At 33.1% G+C, this 24,760-nt stretch overlaps 1 protein-coding gene across 1 annotated transcript in view; it reads left to right on the forward strand.

The window, feature by feature from the left end:
- Positions 1-24,760, forward strand: part of trh (PAS domain-containing protein trachealess) — a 637,328-nt gene that overhangs the window by 159,118 nt on the left and 453,450 nt on the right. The window contains exon 4 of the mRNA XM_085957070.1: positions 8,363-8,370. Coding sequence (XP_085813196.1) covers positions 8,363-8,370 — 8 coding nt within the window. The remainder of the gene's footprint in view (positions 1-8,362; positions 8,371-24,760) is intronic.

The following is a 24,760-nucleotide window of genomic DNA, read 5'->3' on the forward strand; positions in this document are numbered from 1 at the left end:
TTTATTTAGTCCATCACCAGGAAATATTTTTTTGTCGCTCTTTCTGATCGTCGGCATGACTAAAAAAAAAAATTTCAAGCTGTCTTTCTGCTTCCGGGATATGTGGTAATCAATCTAGGATGCTCAATACAGGTAAGCTGAAAACAGTCTGTATTATTCTAGTTCAATGGTAAATCAATCGTATCACTTCATTCTCAAAATATAGCAACGTACTAAAACAATATTTTGTACTAAACAATTCAAACAGTAGATTTATTTTCAACCCTAATAATTAACCAACGTACGAGTATCATAGCATATCTACAGTAGATACGGCGACAACAAGTATTGCGCGGCAATTTGAGCTATCATTATTTAAAAAACAACAGAATAAATTTGATACTTTCAGGTGATTTTGAACATACTTTTTTTTATGTAGAACCTGATATTTCTCATATCTTCAAAGTCCCCCACTTAATTTATATCAATATAATTATTATCTACGATTATAGATCCGGTATTTGTATACTAGTTGAATTTATCAGTAGTTATATACGTTTAATTTGATTACTTACTTACGAAATAACAAAACAATTAGCTATTGGAAATTATTCAGTATATTTAGAAAATTCACGTTTTTAAATTATGTCTACGTTAAATAATCGATACTATCGACTATGTACAACTATGCACAACCTTATATAATTTGCCATATTCTTGCTTTAATATATTAATTCAATTTATATCTTTTAATAGGGGTTGATTTTAACTGATAATTTAAACAGCGCTCGAAATGGAAAATTTTACGAACCCGAGCACTCGACAAATTTCTAATGATATTTACATAAAATTAGCCGTATTAGATTTTCTATTATAATATATGGCATATCTTGCTCAGACGGTCAATATATTTTTTTCCACGAGACGGAGCAATTATTTTACCGATTTCACGAACCGGAACGATGCTCAGGTGCGCTCTGGTCCGTTTCGAGCTCTGAATTCAAACAAACTCAATATAAATTTTCCCAAAAATTTACTTGTATTTTACCACATCATAAAACCAAAAATTACACTAACATTTGGAGGCACTTTAATAATGATAAAACTTACGCAAAATTATTATTGCACTTTCATTTTCCCTTCATTTCACCGTGATGACCTGCTTCTAATTGAGGATTACTTGACGCTAGAGAGGACGACCAATTCACCGCAATATGGTGAGGGGAACGTTTGACCACTATCGTGTCGTTAAAATATTACCTGGAAAAGCTTCCAAACTAATGACGACTTAATATTTTAAGACAATAGATCATTTGAAACAAATCGCATCAAAGCTGAGGATTTATTAACTGGACACTGTTGCATTTACTTGCATTTTCAATATTTTTAAATTAAATACTGTGAAATTTGAAACTGAAAATATATTTAACTGTTTGTTATATTAGAATTGAAATTCAATTTAAATTTATTTTATTGCGATCACAACATGACATACTGCTACTCAACATATTAAGCTGAAGATAATTTTATGTCTTTCAGTATTGTTGGTACAAATATAAATCCAGGTAGGTAGGTATACGTTATTATTGATTAGTATAATGAACGTCGGTGTGAAGAAAAAAGTACCTACTTACAGATTTAACAAAAAGGCTATATTGCGATTAGCATGAACTATTTGTATTCATGTTATAATACTTGATGATGACTACGAGGCCAAGAATATTAATTATTTTAGAACTGAATTTCGGCCCCTTAGAGTCAAAGAAACGTATTTCATTTTTCTCTACTTTACAGGAGACCCCAAACAGAAGTAAAATTTCATTACACAGACATTAACAAGAACGTGTTTGTAGAAGATATATATTGACTTATCATTTATCCATTGAATTTTTTGATAAGTTTCTTTGTCACTTAACATAACATGTCATTTAATGTCCAGTGCCATACGTAACTCAAATTTTTTAAAAATTAAGATAGGTTTCTTTGACTCTATATATATATATATATAAAACATTTTATACTAATATGGCGATATTCTGACCGTGTAAGTAGTACATATTCCTATAATGTATATTAGAATATTAATCTGTCATGGGTACAAGTAATGCATATATTGAAAATCCGGCGTTATACTTACAATTCCAGTCCCACGTACAATACTAATACAATTAGTTTTTTTTAATTAAAAAAATATAATATTTATATTATAGTATCTACATAATTTATATTATTTTTTACATAACAATCGGCCATGACGCCCAATTATTATAGTAGTGTAGTAATAGAAGCGAAACAATCACATAAATACTCAGACTTTAAATATATTATGATGTCATCGGAAATCGTACCTGGAGCCCCCAGATAAGAGCCCAGTGCCTTCCACACTAGACCAAGAGGGAATATGTCAAACAAACTCATATTTTTTGTTACAATGGAAATTTCTATCGCTTTTATGTACCTACGCCATGAGTGTATATTAAGTGCAAACGACTCTGGATGCGGCGTGGAAGACCTGACAGTGAGATGGGATGCCTCCACCAAAAGCAGGCACACATATTTGTTCTTTCAAAATTTTCAATGGCCATTGGAGAGAACCTGTTTCTCTCCTGATCACTACACCAGTCAATTTTTGACTGAGCATGGTGGATTTGTTACCAAGCTCTTTGAGCTTGATCGTGTCATCCGATCAACATGTCCGTGTGGCAGAGTACTACATTATGCAAATTTTACTACACTAGATATATGAGAATGTCCGAAAATGTTCTCCAAATGGAAAGATACTCAAGTCGAAAGGTTGTTGCGTTAAAAAAATGTGGCGTCTTATTGTGGGCGTGACGGTCTCTTCACATAGTTTTGTATGTCCATAATATATTTTAAGGTTTTTTTGTTTTATATATTTATTAATTACAATCATTTATTTTTTTTAGTATACCATGCTCTTCTTTCACATGGGTACTATATATTAGAAATTATCTGTACACTCATTCAAAGCACACTTAAGTGTGTGGTGACCTTAGTCTTAGGTATCTGTTCCTGAGACATTCTTAGGTGTAAAAAAAAAACTACTGATATTTCATATCTAAACGTAGGGCCTTGTGATATGCTCGATTAAAACCGAGTATGGTGCGGGGCGGTTGGTTTGGAGGAGCTATTTTTGTGTTGTACGCCATAAAGCCACCAAAGTTATGCCCTTCCCATACTCAGTATTTTTCTGGCTCATTAAACGCGAGAATTTATTATATTAAACACGAAAATAATTGTAAAAAATCGTTATGGAAAGATATCAAATTCACTTTTTCATTTCGTACCAAACGTTTATTCTTGCTTTTTCATATCGCGCATTACTACCCCAGTTTTTTTTTATCATGTGATCGTAAACCGTGACGTCGCTCTTTGAACGCTCTTTCTTATTATATTTTATCACAAATAAAGGTTCACGATCTCATGAAAAAAATCTTTATGAAGCCTTATATTATATTCTCATGTGTGCGTATATTATTTTCTAATATATACGACGCACACGTACAGCGAAAGAACACGTCCTACGTGCGAAATAAATTTTCCAACTAGCGCCGTAGCAAAAATATCTACTAAGAGGAGGGTCGTATGATGTATTTACCTTCAATTTATCGTGAAAATACTTTTTTGTTTCTAATGGTTTATTCTCAATACTTTTGCCACCCAATATTTACTGGTGCCTTCTTATTATCTTACCGATTTAGTCTGACGTAGAGATTCTTACATTTTCTATGAGACAATTTTATATTGAATTTATTAGCAACGAACACTGAATACCTACTACACATTTATTTAATGTTAAGGCTTTGTCCACATGGCGCGTTTTCATTTGTGCGCGATCAAGGTACATGTGACCTCATTGAGCTGTCCACAAGCACTCGCGCCATGACGACTGTCACACGCGGTCGGGGTACAGGTGACCTCATTGAAGTGTTCGCGTGCACTCGCGGCAAATCGCAGCGAGACACGCGCCGTGTGGAAAATGTCTTGGTTAGATTTTTTGAAAATAGTTTAAAAACAGAATATAAATAAATTATAATGGATATTATGAATTGATTTATTTATCTATATCATATTCTTGTAAAACTCATAAATTCCATTTGGTAAAAAATAGATTTTTAAGAAATTGTGTAAAACATATTGCAACCATAACTCATATAATTATTTCAAAATTCGATACACAAAAGCTTCTTAATTTATATCAACTAAATGAAAAATTGCATCCCTCGTAAATTTCACGAATTGTTGTCATTTTTAGAGTTTTTCTTTAAAATTATTATTTTTAAATTTCGAACATCTTATAAACAATTTTATTCAACGATCTTCAATATTTGAGAACTTAACATAGGTACATCAGGAACATACTAACAACATACATAACATACTAATAACGGTTTATATTGTCTTCTGTAAAAGATGTTGTCTTGCGTTTGTGAGATTTACAAGATAGACTAACGATAGGTAAGTATTAATTAAAATTACAACATGAGAAACCATTGACATCTTTAAATGGGGTGAATTTATTGTTCCGTAATCATAACTGCCGAATTCGATTGGCTTGAAGAAAGGTCCAGTCAGTTTGACATTTTCTTGAGGTAGCCGTGGCATATTATGCAAATCAATTAAAAAGACAAATAAAAATAATTAATAATGGTTAGCCACAGTCTATAATTAATAGTAGCCTAGGAAAATCATTAATTTTCACACGAGGGCATTAATTTTTTGAAAATACGAAAAACAGTGTTTTAGTGAAGTGTTCAACCATCAGTCCATTGACCGGTGGCAATCCATAGAAATTTTCCGCCGGTCCAAAAATAGTTATCGACAATTTTAAAAATAAGAAGAAAATACACCTCTAAGTAACAAAACCCTATTGTCCGCATTTTTGACTAACTATTCATCCGACAAAAAATATTCGGCCATGCCGGTGTTAAAAACGAATGGATGTCAATGTAGCGCTTCATATCTTCGAAGCAATACTGCAGTCACTATTATCAACTACTCTAGCGGCAGATTTCGTACTAAATAATAATAAGTAAAAAATAAATGTGCTTTTTCAAAATTCCAGAAGATCTACTTTTTAAAAAAAATATTTACATTTAAATTAACAATAGAATTTTCAGGATATATTTTTTAATTCGCTATCCGACTATTTTGTCTTTTATAAAATATGATTTAAAAATTAAAAAATAATACATAAAATACTCGATATGTTAATAGATTTTTTTATTTCTGTTGAAAAATTGGGGAAAAATGGTATACAATATAATGTATTCATCATCATTTATAGCGCTACAACCCTTGGTGGGTCTTGGCTTTCTTCAAAAACTTCCTCCATCCTGGACGATCCAGTGCCGACACTCTCCAATTGTATCATGCACCTAAATAAATTGTCACGTGGCGTGAATTGTGTGGATTTACATTTATTTTAGAGCAGTATTTATTTAGGCTTATTTAATGTTTTTGTTCGATTTTTTTTAACGCAGGTGACATAATTGATTCGTCAGGAGATATAAAATGGGGCCTCGAAACACTTCACATTAGTTATATTATAATATATTATACCAAAATTTTAAAAGGATACGTATTTATTACAGATTGAGTATAAAATATTACATAAAGATACAAAGCATAACCATATCCCTGCAAATAACATCAACGAGGCCCATTATACAACCACTAAAAGTTGTATAAACCGCTTATATAATTATGTCTTATCATTGTTATCTTCAACAACTATTTTAAAGAAAGGCATTGCTAAAAATGGGGTTGAAGAAAGGGGGCTCAAAATCAATCTATACGTCTGGTCTCTAAGTCTTTAGGTTCAATTATTGCATGTAATAGAAATATTGAAAAGATGTTTGTATAAAAAAAATGTACGATGACGTTGAAAATGTCTATTACTATTATTCTACTATTTTCTACTAACTATTTACTATAGTGAGCTTTTAGCTGATGTATCGCTGCACTAATTCCACGTGCATCAGTATTTAGGAAATAAAGCTCAAAGCACGCTCCTCAGCGAGCGACGAGAAATTCCCGTAGTGGCATTTCATTTTATTCCATCACGTCCGACTTAAATACGTGTCCGTCTGTTAGAACGCTCTATTACCACCTAGACGCGAACAGTTTATACTCGGAATGAACTAATTCGAAAAAAGTTGTTCATGACTTAAAAATAATTATCTCTACAATCGATACGCGAGGGAAGAATGAAGACTTAAATTTATAAAATGCGATATACCTACTTAGTTATGCATATTAATAATAAATTTGTACATATTTTAAAAAAAACAGTGGGAAGTCAAATATTATAAATGCTATTAATTTTTATTATTCAAAACTGCTTAAAAATGTTGGATTTTTTTATTGAAGAAAAAATATAATTTTGAAAAAATCCTAGAAAAAAGGTTGAACTAAGTGGTAGACATAAGAAAGAATTTTCTTGCATCATATAAGGATCGATAGTTAGATATTATTATAGTATTATAATTCTGAGGTTTTTAAAAATTAGATTTTTTCTATTATAAATCGTATTTTGAACTTTCTAATGGATCATTCAAACATAATATAAGTATTATGATAACATACTTTGGTATCTTTTAATAAAATTCATTTTAATAAACATACAAGATGACGGTACCGAATGGAATTTAAGCTAACACCCTTCGCAAGGCGGTGAGCTTTATAATATTCAAATTTGTATAAGTTCATAAAGAATAATATTATCTTAATAATGTATATATTTATTATCTTTTAAAAATCTGACAACGATGATGTCAAATCTCTACTATGAAATAAAATGGAAGAAACTAAATAAATTTCAATAATCCAAAAATATAGAATAGCTGATATTTACTATTCAAAATAAATTACACATATTTATCAATACGGTGACGAATTGTCCATTGTGAATGGTCCATGAGCCATACACCCCTACCCCACACTATGAATACCGCCTTTAATGCCCGGGAACCCCCAGAGAGCTAAACTTTTCCCTGATTCTGGGCTATACCGAACAGCTGATTGGTGCCGGTCGATAAAGTTACCTTCTATTTGTTTTTGTTACAAATCCAATAATATCTTACTTAACTATGGCATGATAGTGATATCATTATAATATAAACCTAAACGATTGTATTGTTATAAAGAATATTTAAGTTAATTCTACATATTGTTAAATTTTAAAATTTATTTTATACTAGCAATTACCCATGACTATTACCCATATTTTTGCAAATTTATAAATAATTAGTGCATTTTTTAAAGGAAGTTTCTTAGTGTGAGTTATCGATAATGGAAAGGTAAATCTGCTAACAATATAGTCTATAAACTGCACAAGACAAGTGTCATGAATATTATTGGTCGAATATAACCGAATAAACGAACAGATGAACCGACGCTACTATTTCATTATTTTAATAGATGGTATGCGGTAAATGTATTAAAAGTCTAGTAAGTGTCGGTTATACTATGTACCTATGTGAAATAAATTAAATTGAAATTAGTAACTATTCTCTACCTGAATATAAAATCAATAAACATAATATTGTGACAAGCAATTATAATAAAATAATTTGATTTGTTTATAGGTAATGTTAATTTGAGCTGATGATTATATAACATAACGGCATTATAAAGGATTTGCAAATGGTAATAATAATATGTTAATATGTTATTTTGTATGAGTTTATTAATGTTTTTAAATAGCTGCGAAAGTATAATACTCACTGAAATATCATAAAATTAAACAACCACCAGAATAATAATAGCTTATTTTCATATAAATAAAAAAATATAATAAAACTTGAATATATGTAATTAGTGAACACTTACAAAAGAAACAACGCTATTTAAGGCAATTATTGTAATTTATTAAAAATATTGATTTGTATTACAAATAATCTTTGTGAAATGGAATTTTACAAAATAAATGCTGACTTAATTAAGACGTTATATCTGTATACCAGAGGTAAACTACGGTAAATCCAAAATGACAACTTCACAGGAGAGACGAATTTGTGATTTTTGGAACTTTCACTTGTGGCATTCGTGAATGTAAAAAGATAAAATTTATCTATTTATCAAAACCTTTTTGTTTGTTTACTGCTGTAGTTCGATTATAAGCTTCATCAAAAGAATTGTATGTTTTCTTACTGTTGTTTACCTCTATAGTTATGGAGTTACAATGACATTATTACTTTTTAACTTTTATAATAAGAGTAATATGAGTTACAGCTGTTTACCACGTATGCAGGATAAGTAATGAAGCAATAATATATCAATAACTCCATTTCACGAGTTTTGGAGTTACAATAGTTTACCTCTGGTATACAGATATTAGTTTAAATGAAAGTCAATATAGGTACTATAGTAGTTATTTCTTATTATAATTTTATAAATACTGGAGCAAAGATTTTCCGTTTAGCAGGACATTAGTAATCATCCGGTATATATTTAATTAGAATGTACTGGTATGTGGCTAAAGATGGATATGACCTTTATACAAATAGGTATGTAGAATAAATTAATAATATATTATATTATATAGTGTGTAATATACTAATTATTTTTTTTATAGTTATCAGAACTACTTCCGATTAAAAATACGTTTATCACACGACTGTACTGATCGTCAATAAATTATGTTAATTACGTACTAACAACATAATATATTAGTATTAGTATAAAGTAAATGTTGAGATATCTTTTTAATACTCAATATTAATCGTTGTGACAAATTGTGGCTTATATGTTGTACATGACCTTTTCTACAACTAGGTTTTATACTATATTCATGAAAAATAACACAGATAGTATCAGGTAAATGAAATTCAGTTGCACTCTTAATTTATTTAAGACATCTTGCAGAAGCTTTCAGTGTTTTATTGAATTGAGTTAAGAGTAGGCTCACAATATAACTGTTTTATTATTACGAGCTTTTATGTTTTTTATCTGAGTACGGGAAAACAAAACTACAAAAATAGTTTTATTGACACATACATTATGTGATTGCAGTCATTTAAATTCCGTAGACTGATCACTTGGAATAGCTTTTTGTCGAGTTTGTAATTTATACAACTACTTGTTTAAGTATATTTAAGAATAATGACTTTGACTGAATGTTAATAATTTCTATATAATGGCAATTTGAGTACCTGCCCACTGAAACTGTATATTTGATTTACATGTAATAGTCTAATTACAATAAAAAAATAATAATTAGGCAGTAGTGAACATGTGAATACAACCCGTGGATATGTATTTATTCATTGTAAGAAATACAATAAATAAGCAGACGCTTTATCAAACTGTAAACGAACAAATTCACAAATAGATAAGTAATATTTTTCTAAAAAAAATCAAGATACCTTTCTGTCATTATCACGTTTGCAAACATTGAATAAAACGTACCAACGCACGAGGCGTGATCTCCCGCCATCGACCCCGTCGCCGCCTACCCTGATCTTTCAGCCCCTGCAGCCTTCCGCCCACTTTGAGAGGCTTTCACGTTCCGCCCTAAGCCTCAAATTGCCGCCCACTTTCCCGACGATCGCTTTGTCTCTTTTCAGCCGTACACGCCCACTGCCTAGCGATTCCTTCGAAGCCTTAATAAGGCTGTACTATGTACGTGACTATGCGAAATCCATATAAAGGAGTGTATTAGAACGACTCTACAATTGATATACAGATATAATATAAACGTACATTTGACAGATTTTCATATATTTATTATGTCTATTCAATCTTATGGTGTTGACATTGAAAGAAAAATCTTTGTTAATCAAAAACAAACGATATTTAAAAAAATATTAAATATGCTGTTGTATTAAATTTGTTGATAATTTAATGTTTAAGACTTATTCAAAATTGTTATAACTCTTATTATTTTGTATACCAAGTCATTTTCCATGTTACTTAATTAACTGACATTGTCTCTAAAGTATTAGGAAAATTCTTCTTTCAACCATGTCCCATCTTAATAGGATCATATGGGCCTCCACAGAGTAGAGGTTTGTATTAACTGATTTTGTTTTTACGAGAAATGGATGTCAGCCACTTGCTCAACATATTAGGTCCATACTCTGACTCATACACAAATTGAAAAACAATATATTGTGTACTTGCCAGCCCAGGATTCGAACCTGGGACCTAATAGGCAATAGGCCAACGCTTAAGACGCGCCCATCGAATTACTAGCAATTTTATTAAAACTGATTTAATGGAATGTGTTTTTGACTTGGAATGCAATCAATATATTAAAATAGTCATCTACAAGCTCAAAAGATTTAAATGCAATGCGAATGGTATAAAAATGATTAAGCTTTGTGAAGGATGTTTTCCCAATGAACTGTGTCACGGCTCACTTGCATTATTAGCAGCTGACGAAACCTTTCCGACGTGAAAACTTTGCGTATCCAACAAGTGAAATAATCAGTATGATTCTTATTCAACGCAGAAGGCCGTCTGCTACGCCGTAGGCCGCTGCGACGTCCATTCAAACGTGTTCGAGCGATCCGCCAGCGCTGCGGATACGTCAAAACGTACCTCTACGTGCCGGCCGTAGCACCAGCGTAGCAAAACCGTAGACCCAGCACGTAACACCGAGGGCATTACACGTCTTCGGAATTACTGCTCGTCTCAAGGCTCGTAGACCATCCCTCGTAGACCGTGGCGAAACGGGTACTGAATCGACAATCGCGGAACCGTTCCTCCTGCGAACGTGAACTTGAAAATGTGGGTGAATGCCGAATTCGGTTTGATTCTTTGGCGGATGTGTGACGTGATCAAGCGAAATAATATTGAAAATACTTTTTCTCATTTGGTTTCCATTTGATTTAATATGTTTTCAACTCCATTAAAAAACAGTCACTATGAAAGTTGAAAGTAATTAATTCTACATATTCTAGAAATAAGATAAATCATACTTCTATAACTTACATGCTACAGTTTTAGTTTTAAAATATTTTATAGTGTAATAAAATAATAAGCTTTCAAAGTCACTGAGTAGAAAAATGAAGTTTACTTTCATAAACACATGATTTGCCATTGTTTATAGAATCAAACCGACGATATATTTTGGGTCATTCTATAAAATGATCTTTTGGGTAGATACATAATATATTATTTATTAAAAAGGTATATACATATTTTGAGACGCTTTGTGTAGTAATTGGCAATAAAAATAAGGGGTATGCATATGGACTTAAATTATATAATAACGTTATAATAGTATGTACTAGAATTCGTTTAAGGTTAATGATATTGCATATTATATATATCTTACTATTACTCGTCTTTATCATTTACCAGGATTGATCTGGTATGAAGGCCTCCCCTAGCGCCTTCTACTCTACTCAGTTCCTAGTTTTTCATGCCATGTACTCACCTACGTAGCGGAATTTTAGGGCGGATTTTTAGTTATTTAATTCTCCTTGAATACCACTGTATGATTACATTTGTCCAGCGGCCATTCACTTACCAAGTCACATGTTCAGGCAATTGCCATTTTACCACCTTGGCAACTCATATTATGTTTTTATACTGCATTACTCGATGCTACGTTGCGTTTAAATATTTTAATTGATATAACTATATTGGTACAAGTTTTACAATACATTCATACATTGATACTAGTAGCACACATTGACTGAAAACTTTACGTGTGAGGCATAATGAGAGGTAACTTATGAAGATTCGTATAAAAGCAAGTATTCACATTTTGAAAGAGATCACACAGTCGTGATCAGCGGCGATTTTATTTTACGCAGATTCATTAGAAGAAAAGGGGGCCTCGAAACTGTTCAAAACATACATACAATTATTAAATTAAACCAAAACATGCGTATTTTTCACAAATTTCGTCACTGTCATTCATTTTCATTAATAATTCTTTTATTTACATCATATGGTTAATTATATGAAATACACGTCATTCTACATTAAAATTTTAGTAAGTACGCACATACTTTGGGAACGCAGATTCATTAGAAAATTTAAAAGGGGCCTCGAAACTGTTCAAAAGAGTCATACAATTATTAAATTAAACCAAAATATACGTATTTTTCACAAATTTCATCACTGACATTCATCTTAATTAATAATTATTTTTATTTACATATGATTTTAAGAAATACACGTCATACTAGGTATATTGAAATTTTAGTAGTACTTTAGGACTTGGAATTTATGATTAATTTTGTAACGTAGGGCGCCTCAAAATTATTCACTGCCTCGGGCATCGACGTCCCTAACCCCACCGCTGGACGTGACGACTGTTTGTGTATCTAATCGTGTAAGTATTGACTGCGGTATAACCTGCGTACAAAAACAGACGAGAAATCATTCTGAACTTGAAAATAGCCTAATCACAGTGTCGCACTCTGCCGTTCACGCGTTTCGGCCCAAGTACGTACGTGTGACGCGTACTGACCGCGTACCGCCCGACTTTTTCACACGTACCGCCCGCGATATGACGGCCCGGGCGCGTGACGTCATCCGGCGATCGCCCCGATCCGCTGGCCGGTGGTCGACGTCATCGCCGTGAATCATATGGACACGGGCCGAATGTAAATGGACGGCATCATGTAGTAAGTTTTACTAAGTAGTCGGTTCTAATGCAGCCTCAGGAATTTGGGTCAGCCTAAAACTTGTATGGGCCAAACGATTTCAAAACAATCAAGTAACAATATTCCATACTTATCGACAGGCAGGGTGCCTTCTTAAACGCAGGGGAGGGCAAACTTTTTGGATGGAGGGCCAAATTCAAGAATTCAAAATGAGCGGCGGGCCGCAAGTAAAATACCATTTTTAGATATTACACTATTTATTATCACGAAAAATAAACATTACAAAAAAATTAATGAGAAGAATGAAACTGTTGTACATTTTTTTTAAATTCAGGTGTTAATTTTGTAGTTGATATTCTCAAAACTGCGTGTAAATGGGCATCGGAGATATTTGATCGTAAAGAATTTTTATTGAGGTTCATGATCGAAAATGTTTGCTCACGTATATAGGTTGATACAAAAATAACATTTTTCTTGCATAATCTTTAAGTTGGTCGAATTTGTCTGAATTAAGGGCATTGCAAAATTGGAGATTCATCACGACGATGCAATTCTCTTAAATCAGTGTCACACTGCAGCTCAATAATCTCAAGTTGTAGCTCTGTCGGTACACTATCAATATCTATTGAAAATGGATCGCGTACTATTGCTAAACAAATTTTAATCTATTTTCAATATTTTTAAAAAACATTATAAAAAAGTTATTCGTAATCAGAAATACAATTAATGATGGCGGGCCGCAAAAAAATACCCGGCGGGCCACAGTTTGCCCCCCCTGTCTTAAAGGATAATATAGCGTCTATTCAATAATTCTAAACTATCCTTAAAGCCAATTATTCGAAATACGTTTTTTTACATCAATCGATTCTCTATCAAAATTCCAACATTTCTGTATAAACCTAAATGCATAGGATTATATTGAATTTAAGAAACAACTATTTCCATGCCACTTCTAAGTATCCTAAGTGACAATATTTGCAAATATATTGAATTTTTCATAAATTTAAAATTGGAAAAAAATCCCCAAAATTAATTGTAATTTGAAACACAAAAAATCTTCTTTTAATATTTCGATATAAACTTTGAATTAAAATCGAATTAAGTCGTAATTTTTAAATTTCGCTTCACTGCACATTTTATTGTTTGGCGTTTAGGATAGTTTATAATTGAATAGACGATAAGTTTAATTTTGTTTAGATCAATAACTGGGGTTACTGCCAAAAGTTGGTAAGTCTCGAAGTCATGTTACGGAGTAATTGCAATTTAAAAGTTTGACATCCCCTCTTAAATCAGGCATAATGCTAATGTATTTGTGCTTATTGTGCATGTTTTATATATCGTATGACCTTGAGTTTTTCAGCATACATATTAATTATATAGACACATAATCCGTTGTTAACTCTAAATACCTAAATTATCGACTTACAAACTTTTGGCAGCCTAGGCCATTTTCCGAATAGGATTCTGAAAAGCTTATTTAACTTGCTTTTTCCTCCACCACCCGCCACGTCTCCACACCCGTTATGCAGGCGTATACCGTGGCGTAACGAACGATAGGCGCTGTTCAAATTTGTGCCGAAAGTGTCCCAGGAGCAACTTTCCAAGACCTTGGTTTGCGTGCACTAGAGTGAGCTTATTTAACTAGAAATTAATGTTAATCAGTCCATGCTCCGGAACTAAATACACATTGAAAAAGAACATGTGAATTTGGAAAATGCAGGATTCGAACCAGCGACTCAATGATTTTTAAGCGGTCACTATATTTATGTCCAGCGTGGGCACTAAAGCAAACGAGAAAGGTATAAATAAACTTTTTTTAAAATATATATATATATATATATATATATTATCATCAGCATCACCATCAGCCTGAATCTATCCACTGCTGGATGAAGGCCTCTTCAAGCCGATTCCACCTATATTGGTCCTGTGCGTTGCGTTGCCACGTACTTCCGCAGGGCTTAATCATTTCAAGATCCAGCGGCCTCTAGGTGTACCTTGCGTACGTTTTTTACCTCATGAGTACCACTGGATGGCTATATTTGTCCAACGATTTTCCTTTCTTCGAGCTATGTATCCAGCCTATAATGGGCTGGAATATCGCAATATTTAATATAAAATACCGTCATACAGTAATATTCAAAGAGCACTAAACGCCTAAAGGGATGCGCTAAAACCCGCTAGATAGACGAACATATAAAGTTCGGTGTATGTACATGACAGCAAAGAACTACGGACCGGGAAAAATGGTGGGAGCTAGGAGAGGTTTTCATCCACTTTAACAGTACAACAGGCCGATGACAGTAGCATAGTAATATAGGTAAAACAATCGCAATATCCAGGTATTGAGCAAATAATATAAATGTTTTTAAAATGTAAATATTGGGAGTTGACCGCGAAGCCCCCGAATGAGAAGCCAATACCTAACGCAACCTACTGATGCGACTAAATTAAATACATACTACAATATAGTATATACTTTTTAATAGACATATTATTTTACCAATTATCAGGACCAGTTTAGTCCGCTGTGAATGATATTTCAATAAGTTTTTATACAAATAGTATATACCAAACAGCTTTTAAAACGTGGCCTTATTTGTATTTTTGAATTCTTTTAGTTCTCCCGGTTATTTCGTAATAAATACTGCTTTCTAACACACAAAACATTGAATTCTTAATCGATGTAGCATCTGAAGAATAAACGTGTTCTTATTAACAATTCTTCCCATAGATACCTATATTTACTTATTTTATTCGTTCATAAATATATTGATTGTAAAATTAACCCGACTTAACCCCACGTAGGGGTAATTTTCACGAGTTATAGCTTGTATTTTTTATCTACCATAGAGAGTAGAGGCCATCGAACTATGGATGTATAGTTTTATGTATTCTCAAAATTTGACTGATAGGGGACAAATTTTTACGCCCTCAATGGAAAAATACCGACAAATTATGTAGAGTATAAAAGTCAGAAAACGACATTACCTCGGGGCAATATTAGAGACCAAAGGTACAGCAATCTCTAACTCATTATTCAAGGATAGTTAACTGTGACTTAGTAGAGAACAGCACCATAGTTCATGAATTAAGAGCCTCTATGATTGATTATTTGAACTATTCTGGGTAGCAGACAATAAATTTTAATCAAAGATTACCGTGTTGGTGGTCGATTACAAATAAAGCTCAATGGCACGAGCAGAAGTAGAAGTATTTAAGCTTTTTTACTAATCTCTTAACTTTAATATTAAGATTTAATATGTGTGGAAGTCTCCTCGTATTAATTAATGGTAAAATTCGAAATATCAGACAACATTAGGCATATCGCTCACCGGATGTTTGTCAGTGGTCATTACATCTTCTGTACGTGCGAATTGTACAGGTATCGTAAATAGAGTATGCATGAAATGATCGACCGCCCTTCACTTGGCCAGTCGTAAACTTCGTCCCATTACCGACGATGCAAGACCAATGCACGAGGGTTCAAATAATGACGTCTCCTTTCAGAGATCGTAAACGCTAGGCAAAATAACAGTGGTTAGTGGTTTGATAATCTATAGGATTTGATGTACCAGAATCAAATTACTATGCTATTGCTGAATAAGATTTTTTTGTCCACGTGTTAAAACTGTGAACTAATAACGTCTCCAGTAACAGCTAATCGTACTTCCGTTTTCAAATGGGGAATGCCCCCAAATTTATCATTTCATTTTACGCTCCCGTGGTGTACGGATCTATCAATTTATGTAATTTGACACTTTGTATAATAAAAACATGGCTAAAACGATCATGAATGATGTTAGAATTATTATTAGTAAACTTTTGGTTTATTGAAAAGAAGGAAAGTAGTCGCATCTAAAAAGAGACCAGATACATTATTTAAACACGCGTTGCCGCCATGACAGGTACGTAACTGAGAAGTCTTCTATATGCGACTACAGCGACTTGTCTACACTACAGCGACTATCGCCAATTTATTGTTTTCGCACAGTATGCTATTTATTTAATTTATTTATTTTTATTAAAGAAAACCAACGGTTATAATATAGAATATAAATTTGTATAAAAATTGATTAAAGAAAATATGTTGCAACCAGTAAAGCTTCCAAATATGAATTATAATAATATATTGAAGTCTAATAAGATAGCGATAACATCAATGATACTATATATTGATCAAAGCTCATCTACCCCTGCTCTTAAGGGCAGTAAGTAACTGAGGCCAGCCGATGCAGGGGATCAAAATTATATTACCAGAAGGCGTCGATAAAATAAATTTTATGACGTCGGACCGAGTGGTCAATAGTGGTCGCATTAAATATTCACCACGTCTTGACTACTTGCCCAAGTTGATGCTTACTTACTTGCCACAAGTGCTGGCCACATTCGTATGTTTTATTGGTCTGAGAGACAAGACGAACATTCACTCTTGTTTAGTTTTATGTAACTTCTTATCGGATGACTTGGGAAAGTTTTTGGGGGCGGGGGATGTTTGATTGTGTAGAAAATGTAGAGATACTCTTGTGGTTCATTATTTCGTATTGTTCGGAATTCAATACAGTTGTATACGTATTTGTTTTCTTATGCATATTGTTTATACCAGAGGTAGTCAACCTTTTTACACCTACCGCCCACTTTTGTATCTCTGTTAGTAGTACAATTTTCTAACCGCCCACCGGTTCCACGGTAATGGTGATTTATAAAGTAGGGAAGTAACTTTACTTTATAAAATTTATAAAGCAGAGTTGCAGCCAGGCAAGTTAAAGCATATAATAATAATTACTTACCAAATACTTTATGTCAGACTTTAGCTAAGTTTGGTAGAATAAATCTTTAAAAAACATTTGATTGCAGTTAAATCTATCTTCTTATTTATACTTTGCATACATAAAAGCATGAAATCCGATGAAATCACATTTAAATAATTTAATTAATAGCATATCTAATGAAAATGTTTTTAAAACACCTACCACCCACCATGAAAGCTGGAACGCCCACTAGTGGGCGGTAGGGACCAGCTTGACTACCCCTGGTTTATACATACATTTATTAAGATTTACCTATAATAAAAAATATTGATATCAATACGTTTAGGTAAAGCTATTTTATTCGGTTGCCCTGTTTAATGATGTACCTAGTTGTAATAATTGCCCTCAAAATTTTATTTTACCTTTAAAATACCTACTGTTAATTTCATCGTAAATTAAACACACATGTGAATACGTGGCATATGAAAATGTAGAGACTGCGATGGATTGGCCACGTGATACCCGTAAGGCGGGCTATGTACGCAACCCCCGAGAATAGACCGGAACGGCCAAAATTGAGATGGTTGGACTGCGCCACATGAGATTTAAGAATGCTCGGTCAAAGTAACTGGAGAGTATCGGCACTGGATCGACCAGATGGACGAAGTTTTTGAAAGAGGCCAAGACCCACCAACGGTTGTAGTGCCATACATGACGATGATGATACTATAAGAGTATTTTATTTACCCTGTTTGATCCTAAGAATGTCATAAGAGCTTTAACAGAATAGAGGTTGTATTAAAAAGTTTTTGATTTTACGATAAATTGATGTTAGCTACTTATCTACTCAACTTATTAGGTCCATATTCTGGGACCAAATACACATTGAAAAACAATATATTGTGATATTTTCACCAGACCCAGGATGCAAACCTGAGACCCACGACATTACAGGCCGACACGCTACCTGCTCGTGAAATTTAAAAAAATAATGATATATTAAAAAAAAATATCTGAGGTCGTGTTTCCACCGTTTTGGACTAACTGTGCTCTCAGATCTCTTTGACTTCGCAAGGGGCCAAGGCGCTTCTTTGAAGAACCATGATTTGGACTTGTCATGTCCAACTAGTAGCTCGCAGGTGCTTCGAAGCTTGAGAAACTGATATATGAAGGCACCCATGAACAAAACTGATTAAATTCATAATAGTTTCCTTAAATCTTTTCATATACTTAACTCTCTACTCAAAAATTTCACCAGAACATTACAGTGGCGAAGGGTAACTTTTGGAAAGAGGTAGGCTGTGGAGTAACCACGCTTGTCAGATATATTTACGGGAAATAAGTAGATAACCCAATTACTACTGATGAATAGGTACACTAAATCGATGAAATTTCAAAAGCTCAATTAGTTTGATATAATTAGTTTATAAATAAGCAATTAGTTTGAATTATGTATTTTCCTAAACATACCTACGCTCAAAATATATTACCTATCATCTTTGAAAATATCCGTTGTTGTGTATAATATGTTCCATAACAATTTATAATTTAACCCGTAAAACTAGACATTTTAAAATACTTCTATAAAAACACAGACTTGGGTATAAATAACTGATAAATAAAAATCGCGAGATAAATTATTTTATATTTTTAACAATCAATATTTATTTATATGTGATTGAATCCCATAGAAATTATTTTTTAAATTATCTTATTAATAATTGTTTTGAATAAATGTACCCTAGCGATGTAAGCGCAAACTAAACAGCTTATTATTTCGGAATAAAAAGGCAGACAGTAATTGGCGCCATGAGACTGAAGTCATACAAAACAGATCTGGAAAAGGGGTCAAATTAATTCATAATATAGTTGAATCCAGGCGGCGCTAGTATGTGTATATGGTTATAAACCTTATTAAATAACATAAAACTTCTAAATTCTGACGATAGATGAGTCTCAATTGGATGGATTTTTCTGTGTACTTATTTATTTTTTAAATTAAATTAGTTGCTTGAAGATCTATTTTTCTTAGAAGGTAGGCTTTAAATAATCGCCTACTATGAAGCCTTCGCCACTGGTATATTAATTACTAGAATAAGGCACTATGTAAGCACATATAGAAGAAAAAGAATGTTAAATAATTTTAATAATAAAACGTATGTAGAATAAAAATATGTATGTGCTATAAACAATTGCATTGATATAATATTGAATAAAAAAACGTATTGTTTTACGCAAATATTCACGTCACGTATCAAACGTGTTTTATTTGAAAAGTTTTCCTATTTACCGGTACTTACTCAATAGGTAGTGAAGTAGTTCAGAAAATGCCGAACAAATTGAACTTTCACAAGAAAAGCCTATAAAAGTTACCCTGATTTATGCAGCATAGAATACTGCCTGAATTTGGCAGATATATTTTATATTATTTTGAAAATTTTCATATTACATATTTGGGTATTTTTATGTATATTATTATGGGCTTGATTTTCGCTATTTTGTCCCTATTCATCACTGCTGAGGGTGTGATTTCCACTGACCGGAACAGTTTCATTACCCTCTAAGATCTAATAATATTATCTTCCTGCACTCCATAATTTTTGAGACAACTGATAGAGAGTCGTTCAGAAAAGTAATTGTTGATAGTCTATATATAACCATGAAAAATAATTTATATACATAATAATACGGTGGCCGCGCGGCTTAAGCGTTGGACTATCACGCCGTGGGTCCCAGGTTCGAATCCTGGGTCTGGCAAGTACACATATTGTTTTTCAATTTGTGCGTGAGTCAGGGTATGGACCTAATAGGTTGAGCAAGTGGCTGACATCCATTTCTCGTAAAAAAAAAAACAAAATCTGTTAATACAAACCTCTACTCTGTGGAGGCCCATATGATCCTATTAGGATCGGACATGGTCGGAAGGTATAATACCATATCCAATCCGAATATGATCATATGGGCCTATACAGAGTGGAGGTTTGTATTAACAGATTTTTGTTTTTACGAAAAATTGATGTTAGCCACTTGCTCAACCTATTAGGTCTGATACCCTGACTCCAAACACAAAATGAAAAACAAAATTTGTATTTGCTAGACCTAGGATTCGAACCTGAGACCCACGACATTATAAGTCGACGCTGAAGCCGCTCGACTCTCGTGAGCGCATCCATAATTAATTTGACAACAATTAACTACTCATCTTTCTTATTTTTTCCTTTTCATGTAGAAAGTTAAATACTGAAAATATATTATTTTAGTCTAATTATTTATTTTAATCTAATTTTATTTATTTACTTTATGTTTGCTACGTTATTTTGGATTAAATAGAAATACATAACAATTCACTGGTATAATTAATTTTTATTAGCTGTTAATTCTAAATATTCAAAATTATTATCTAATATATTGTGGTGAAACCAAATGACCAATTCACAATTATTATTGTTTTGTAATGTACCCAAATACTAAATCCGAATTCATTTTATTATGAATTCAATGTATAAGGTAATATTATTTTGAATAAGCTTATCAATCTATCCATGCGTGAAACTGATCGATACCATCGTAGTCTTCACACCAGTAATGGAGACTCGATATTAACCGATTGTTTAAAGTTTTTCTTGACTTGAAAGCCATCGAACAACAATTCTCGCAACTGTCATTTTCTCTTCAATATAATATAGAAGTAATTAATAAATAATATTCAAACATTGTAAATTACAAATTTAAGGCGTTCACAACATGACATCACAAAACAATTAATATAAACATGTTTACTACTGGCGCCAGCTATTCCAAGAAATAGAAAATATAATAATATACGTAATACATATTGTTATCGTTTATAAAAAAAAAGTCAAGCGAATAGAGTAGAGTCTTTTGCTCTCGCTTGCTTGCTTTACGGTAATGGCTTATTATCTAAATATAAGAACTGAACATATTAATAGACGAACTATTAGAATGATAGTAAATTTGTGTAATATAATTATGTATTGAAAAGTTTGATTTATACAAATCAATGTGAACTTACCTTTTTGTGGGTCGAATGGGGATACTAAACTGGATCATGCTCAAAAGCTCAGAGCATTTACAGTTTAAAGCTTTATAAAAAGTTCAGCAGCTGTTGATCAAAATAGCGTTTAATCGTATATTATGTTTAAAATATTTCCTTATCTCAACTGGTATAGATTTTTCAGATATAAACTACAATAAATTTCACATTATAAATCAAGCGAGCTTTGCACTTATAAGTTAAGTATCTCAAATATTTTCCATGTCACACGAAGCCGGTAAATAAACATTCATTAAGCCACGGCTTGTTTGACGGACCATCTCACACATCCAGTCAGGGCCTGTGTAAATTTCCTCGTCTGAGGCGAGGCAGGCAAGCGAGGAGGCTTCGAAGGAGGCTTCTGGTACGTGTCTTCCGCTTGGCATGTTCCTCACGTAAAGGCTACCCACCCTCGGAGGCTGGTGAGCGAGAGAGAGGCATGATACCTCCTTGGGTTAAATACACCCCATACCCCGAACAGTAAATATGGTGACCAAACCAGACATACTTCTTACAATAAACTTTTTGTTTTTGTTCGTGTTATTATCAGATGTATTCATTTTATTTATTTTGCTTGCCTACTTCATTCACAAAATTAAAACTTAATAATCAATTAGAGTTGGTTTTGTACACTTAATACTATATTTTCTAGATATATATTTTTTAATTAATTTTACTATTCCTTTTATTCAACGAATAATTCACAAGATTTTCAGAATGTACCATTCTAATTATTGAACAAACCTAATTTTCAAAATACTCATGAGAAAATATAGCCAATAGAAAAAATCTTTTTTAGAAAAGTAGCTAATACACACAGCAGGAATAGAACCTGCGTCGCTTGGGTATCGCATCGCGTCTTGTGCATTACCACTATGATAAGGCATTACTGCCATGCCTAATTGCGACAAATTTTAGCTATTGGCCTTTTTAATACCTGCTCATAAGCGCTCTCCAAATTGAGTTATGGTAGGCGATCGGTTTTTGTATTTCTAAATAGAAGTATTTATTACTTTAATTATTACTAACCGACGTCACGGATCATTCCAATATTTTCTGCTTGCAACTTGCTAATAATTTTAATTAAGTATTTCTTTTATTCAACGAACAATAATTCACATGATTTTAAGAATGTACCATTCTAATTATTGAACGTAGATAATTTTGAAAACACTCATGAGAAAATATAGCCAATTGGAATGTATATTACTTATTCTCTGGATTGAGCTCAGAGTAGTATAATAGGTAACAAATGGTACTAGACTAGTTAACATAATATTACAAATACCTACCGCTATTTTTATTATTTAATTGGGTTGATTGCCATTAATTACTTATCTATTTCTCTAAGAGAATATTGTGGGGGTTTCACCTCAACAAACTTGACAAAAACAATATTCCCGAAAAACGGCACCGAAAAGGTAGTTTCCCAGCACCCCCGAAGCCTCCGACGTGACCGGAGCCTTTCCAAGATGGCCGCGGGCGGGTTTATGTGTGCCATCCGCCATTCGCGTCGGCTGCGAAGGCGATCTGAATACAAAATTAGGCATCCGGCTTTCAGGAGCGTTTATTATTTGGCGCGGGGGTCTCCCGCGCGTTTTTTCTCTCCACCCCGAAATGAGCTTTCGTTATTTTTATCTCGACGGATGAACCCGGGGAATACCTCGATACACATCGCGGTTTTAGATGATTTGTTTTTTTTCCTAATAACTACTGAACTTTGACTAGTTTTTGTAATCGTTTGAGTAACCTTAATATTTATTGCGTTAAAAAGCCATTGACCTTATATTTAAAAGCCGTAATCATAATGTTTTTTTTACAATAGATAGGTACTATCAAAATTTTCATATAAAAGCTCATTCCGTGCGTACAACGCAACAGGTGCGTTGCCCATTAGGTGGCCATTAGATATAATTAGCATGTTATTTAAATGTAATAATTAAATATTATTTAAAAGGTCCGCAGCGAATGAGTTTTAATTATATCAGATAATCTTGTCAGAAAACAATTTTTTCTTTGATCTATTTATATTTCTATACTATACTATATATACTATGTATATTGGTGAACTAAAAGCATGTTTTACAAGACACGCATAAAGTCAATGCTCATTGACGTCTCAGAAATATTTAAATAGAGGAACCTTGAATATTTTTGAAACATGTATATTTTTTGTTTTGTTTTATTTATGAGTGAATCGTGGATGAAAAAAATGAACTCTACTGTTATTACAAAGATTACAGCACTATTCAATCGATTAGTATTGGAAAACTGCGCTGACTGCATCACATGCACCATATGGGCTACAACAAACCAGCAAAAAGAGCAATGTCAAGTGTCGACCAATCCACTAAGGTATATAGGAGTCAATGACTTCGCGCCTTGTCAGCATTATTTCGATAGTGTAAGAATAAACAAGTCATTTAAACTATCGCACAATCGTCGTATCTACAGTCAGTATATTCTACACCCGTGACATTATTTGATGGGATCGAAACGTTCGAAGTGCAATAATGCAGAGCCCAGAATAATTTTCAATTGCAAATTTCATCCATAATGACTCGCAATTTACAGAATATTCAAAAAATACAAATTGACAGTGTGAGACTGATATTCCGAAGCGTCCGTTTACCAATGCGTGAGTGCGTGTACACCGAACCAGCTTCAGGGCGCGCCAGCCCTCGCAACAAAGAAGGTCAGTGTCTGGCATCATCTTAAACCGCACCCCTCAGATCCGTAATCCACCAACCAGTATCTTCTAATTGCAGTACACTGCTAAAAGCGCCACCATACAATATACTAATTAATAAACATCTCCGAGAATTTGGTGGTAAAAAATAAAGACCGAAACTATAATCGTCATTGATAGATTAACACTCGAAAGAGACGATCCTCGGCTGACCTGTACCGGCCTCTCTAGATTACAATGATAGTCTAAGAATCTTGGTATTTTATTTATAGATTACTAGATGGACGAAACAAATTAAAAAAGCTATGAATTTTATATTATATAAATAATGCTCTTCTGAGAATGCTGGAGCTGAGCTGTAGAGAAGGCTACATGTCTCACCCTGGTCATGATTCTCAATTATAAATTCATATTAAAAAGCAAAAACATTATAATATGTGTACCACTACTGTCAAAAATATTTCAAGCCAGTGTCGTTTTCCTCTTTTCCGCTGTAGAATGTTATATCTCCCCATAGAGCCAGTAGCGGGCACTCAGCAAAAGCGTCGCTAACGGCGCTCGCACATTTCGTTAAACGGCGCCTAACGGCCGTCGGTAGCGCCGTTATATAATGCGTTAGCGGCGAACAAATTAGCGCTCTGCTAGCAGGGAGACACAGATCTCGTGAGATACATTTCGTGTGGTGAATTTTTCGTCACGG

The sequence above is a fragment of the Rhyacophila brunnea genome, unplaced genomic scaffold (assembly GCF_057557595.1).
Source record: "Rhyacophila brunnea isolate RB1 unplaced genomic scaffold, BYU_Rbru_1.0 scaffold_6, whole genome shotgun sequence".
In the NCBI taxonomy this organism is placed as follows: domain Eukaryota; kingdom Metazoa; phylum Arthropoda; class Insecta; order Trichoptera; family Rhyacophilidae; genus Rhyacophila; species Rhyacophila brunnea.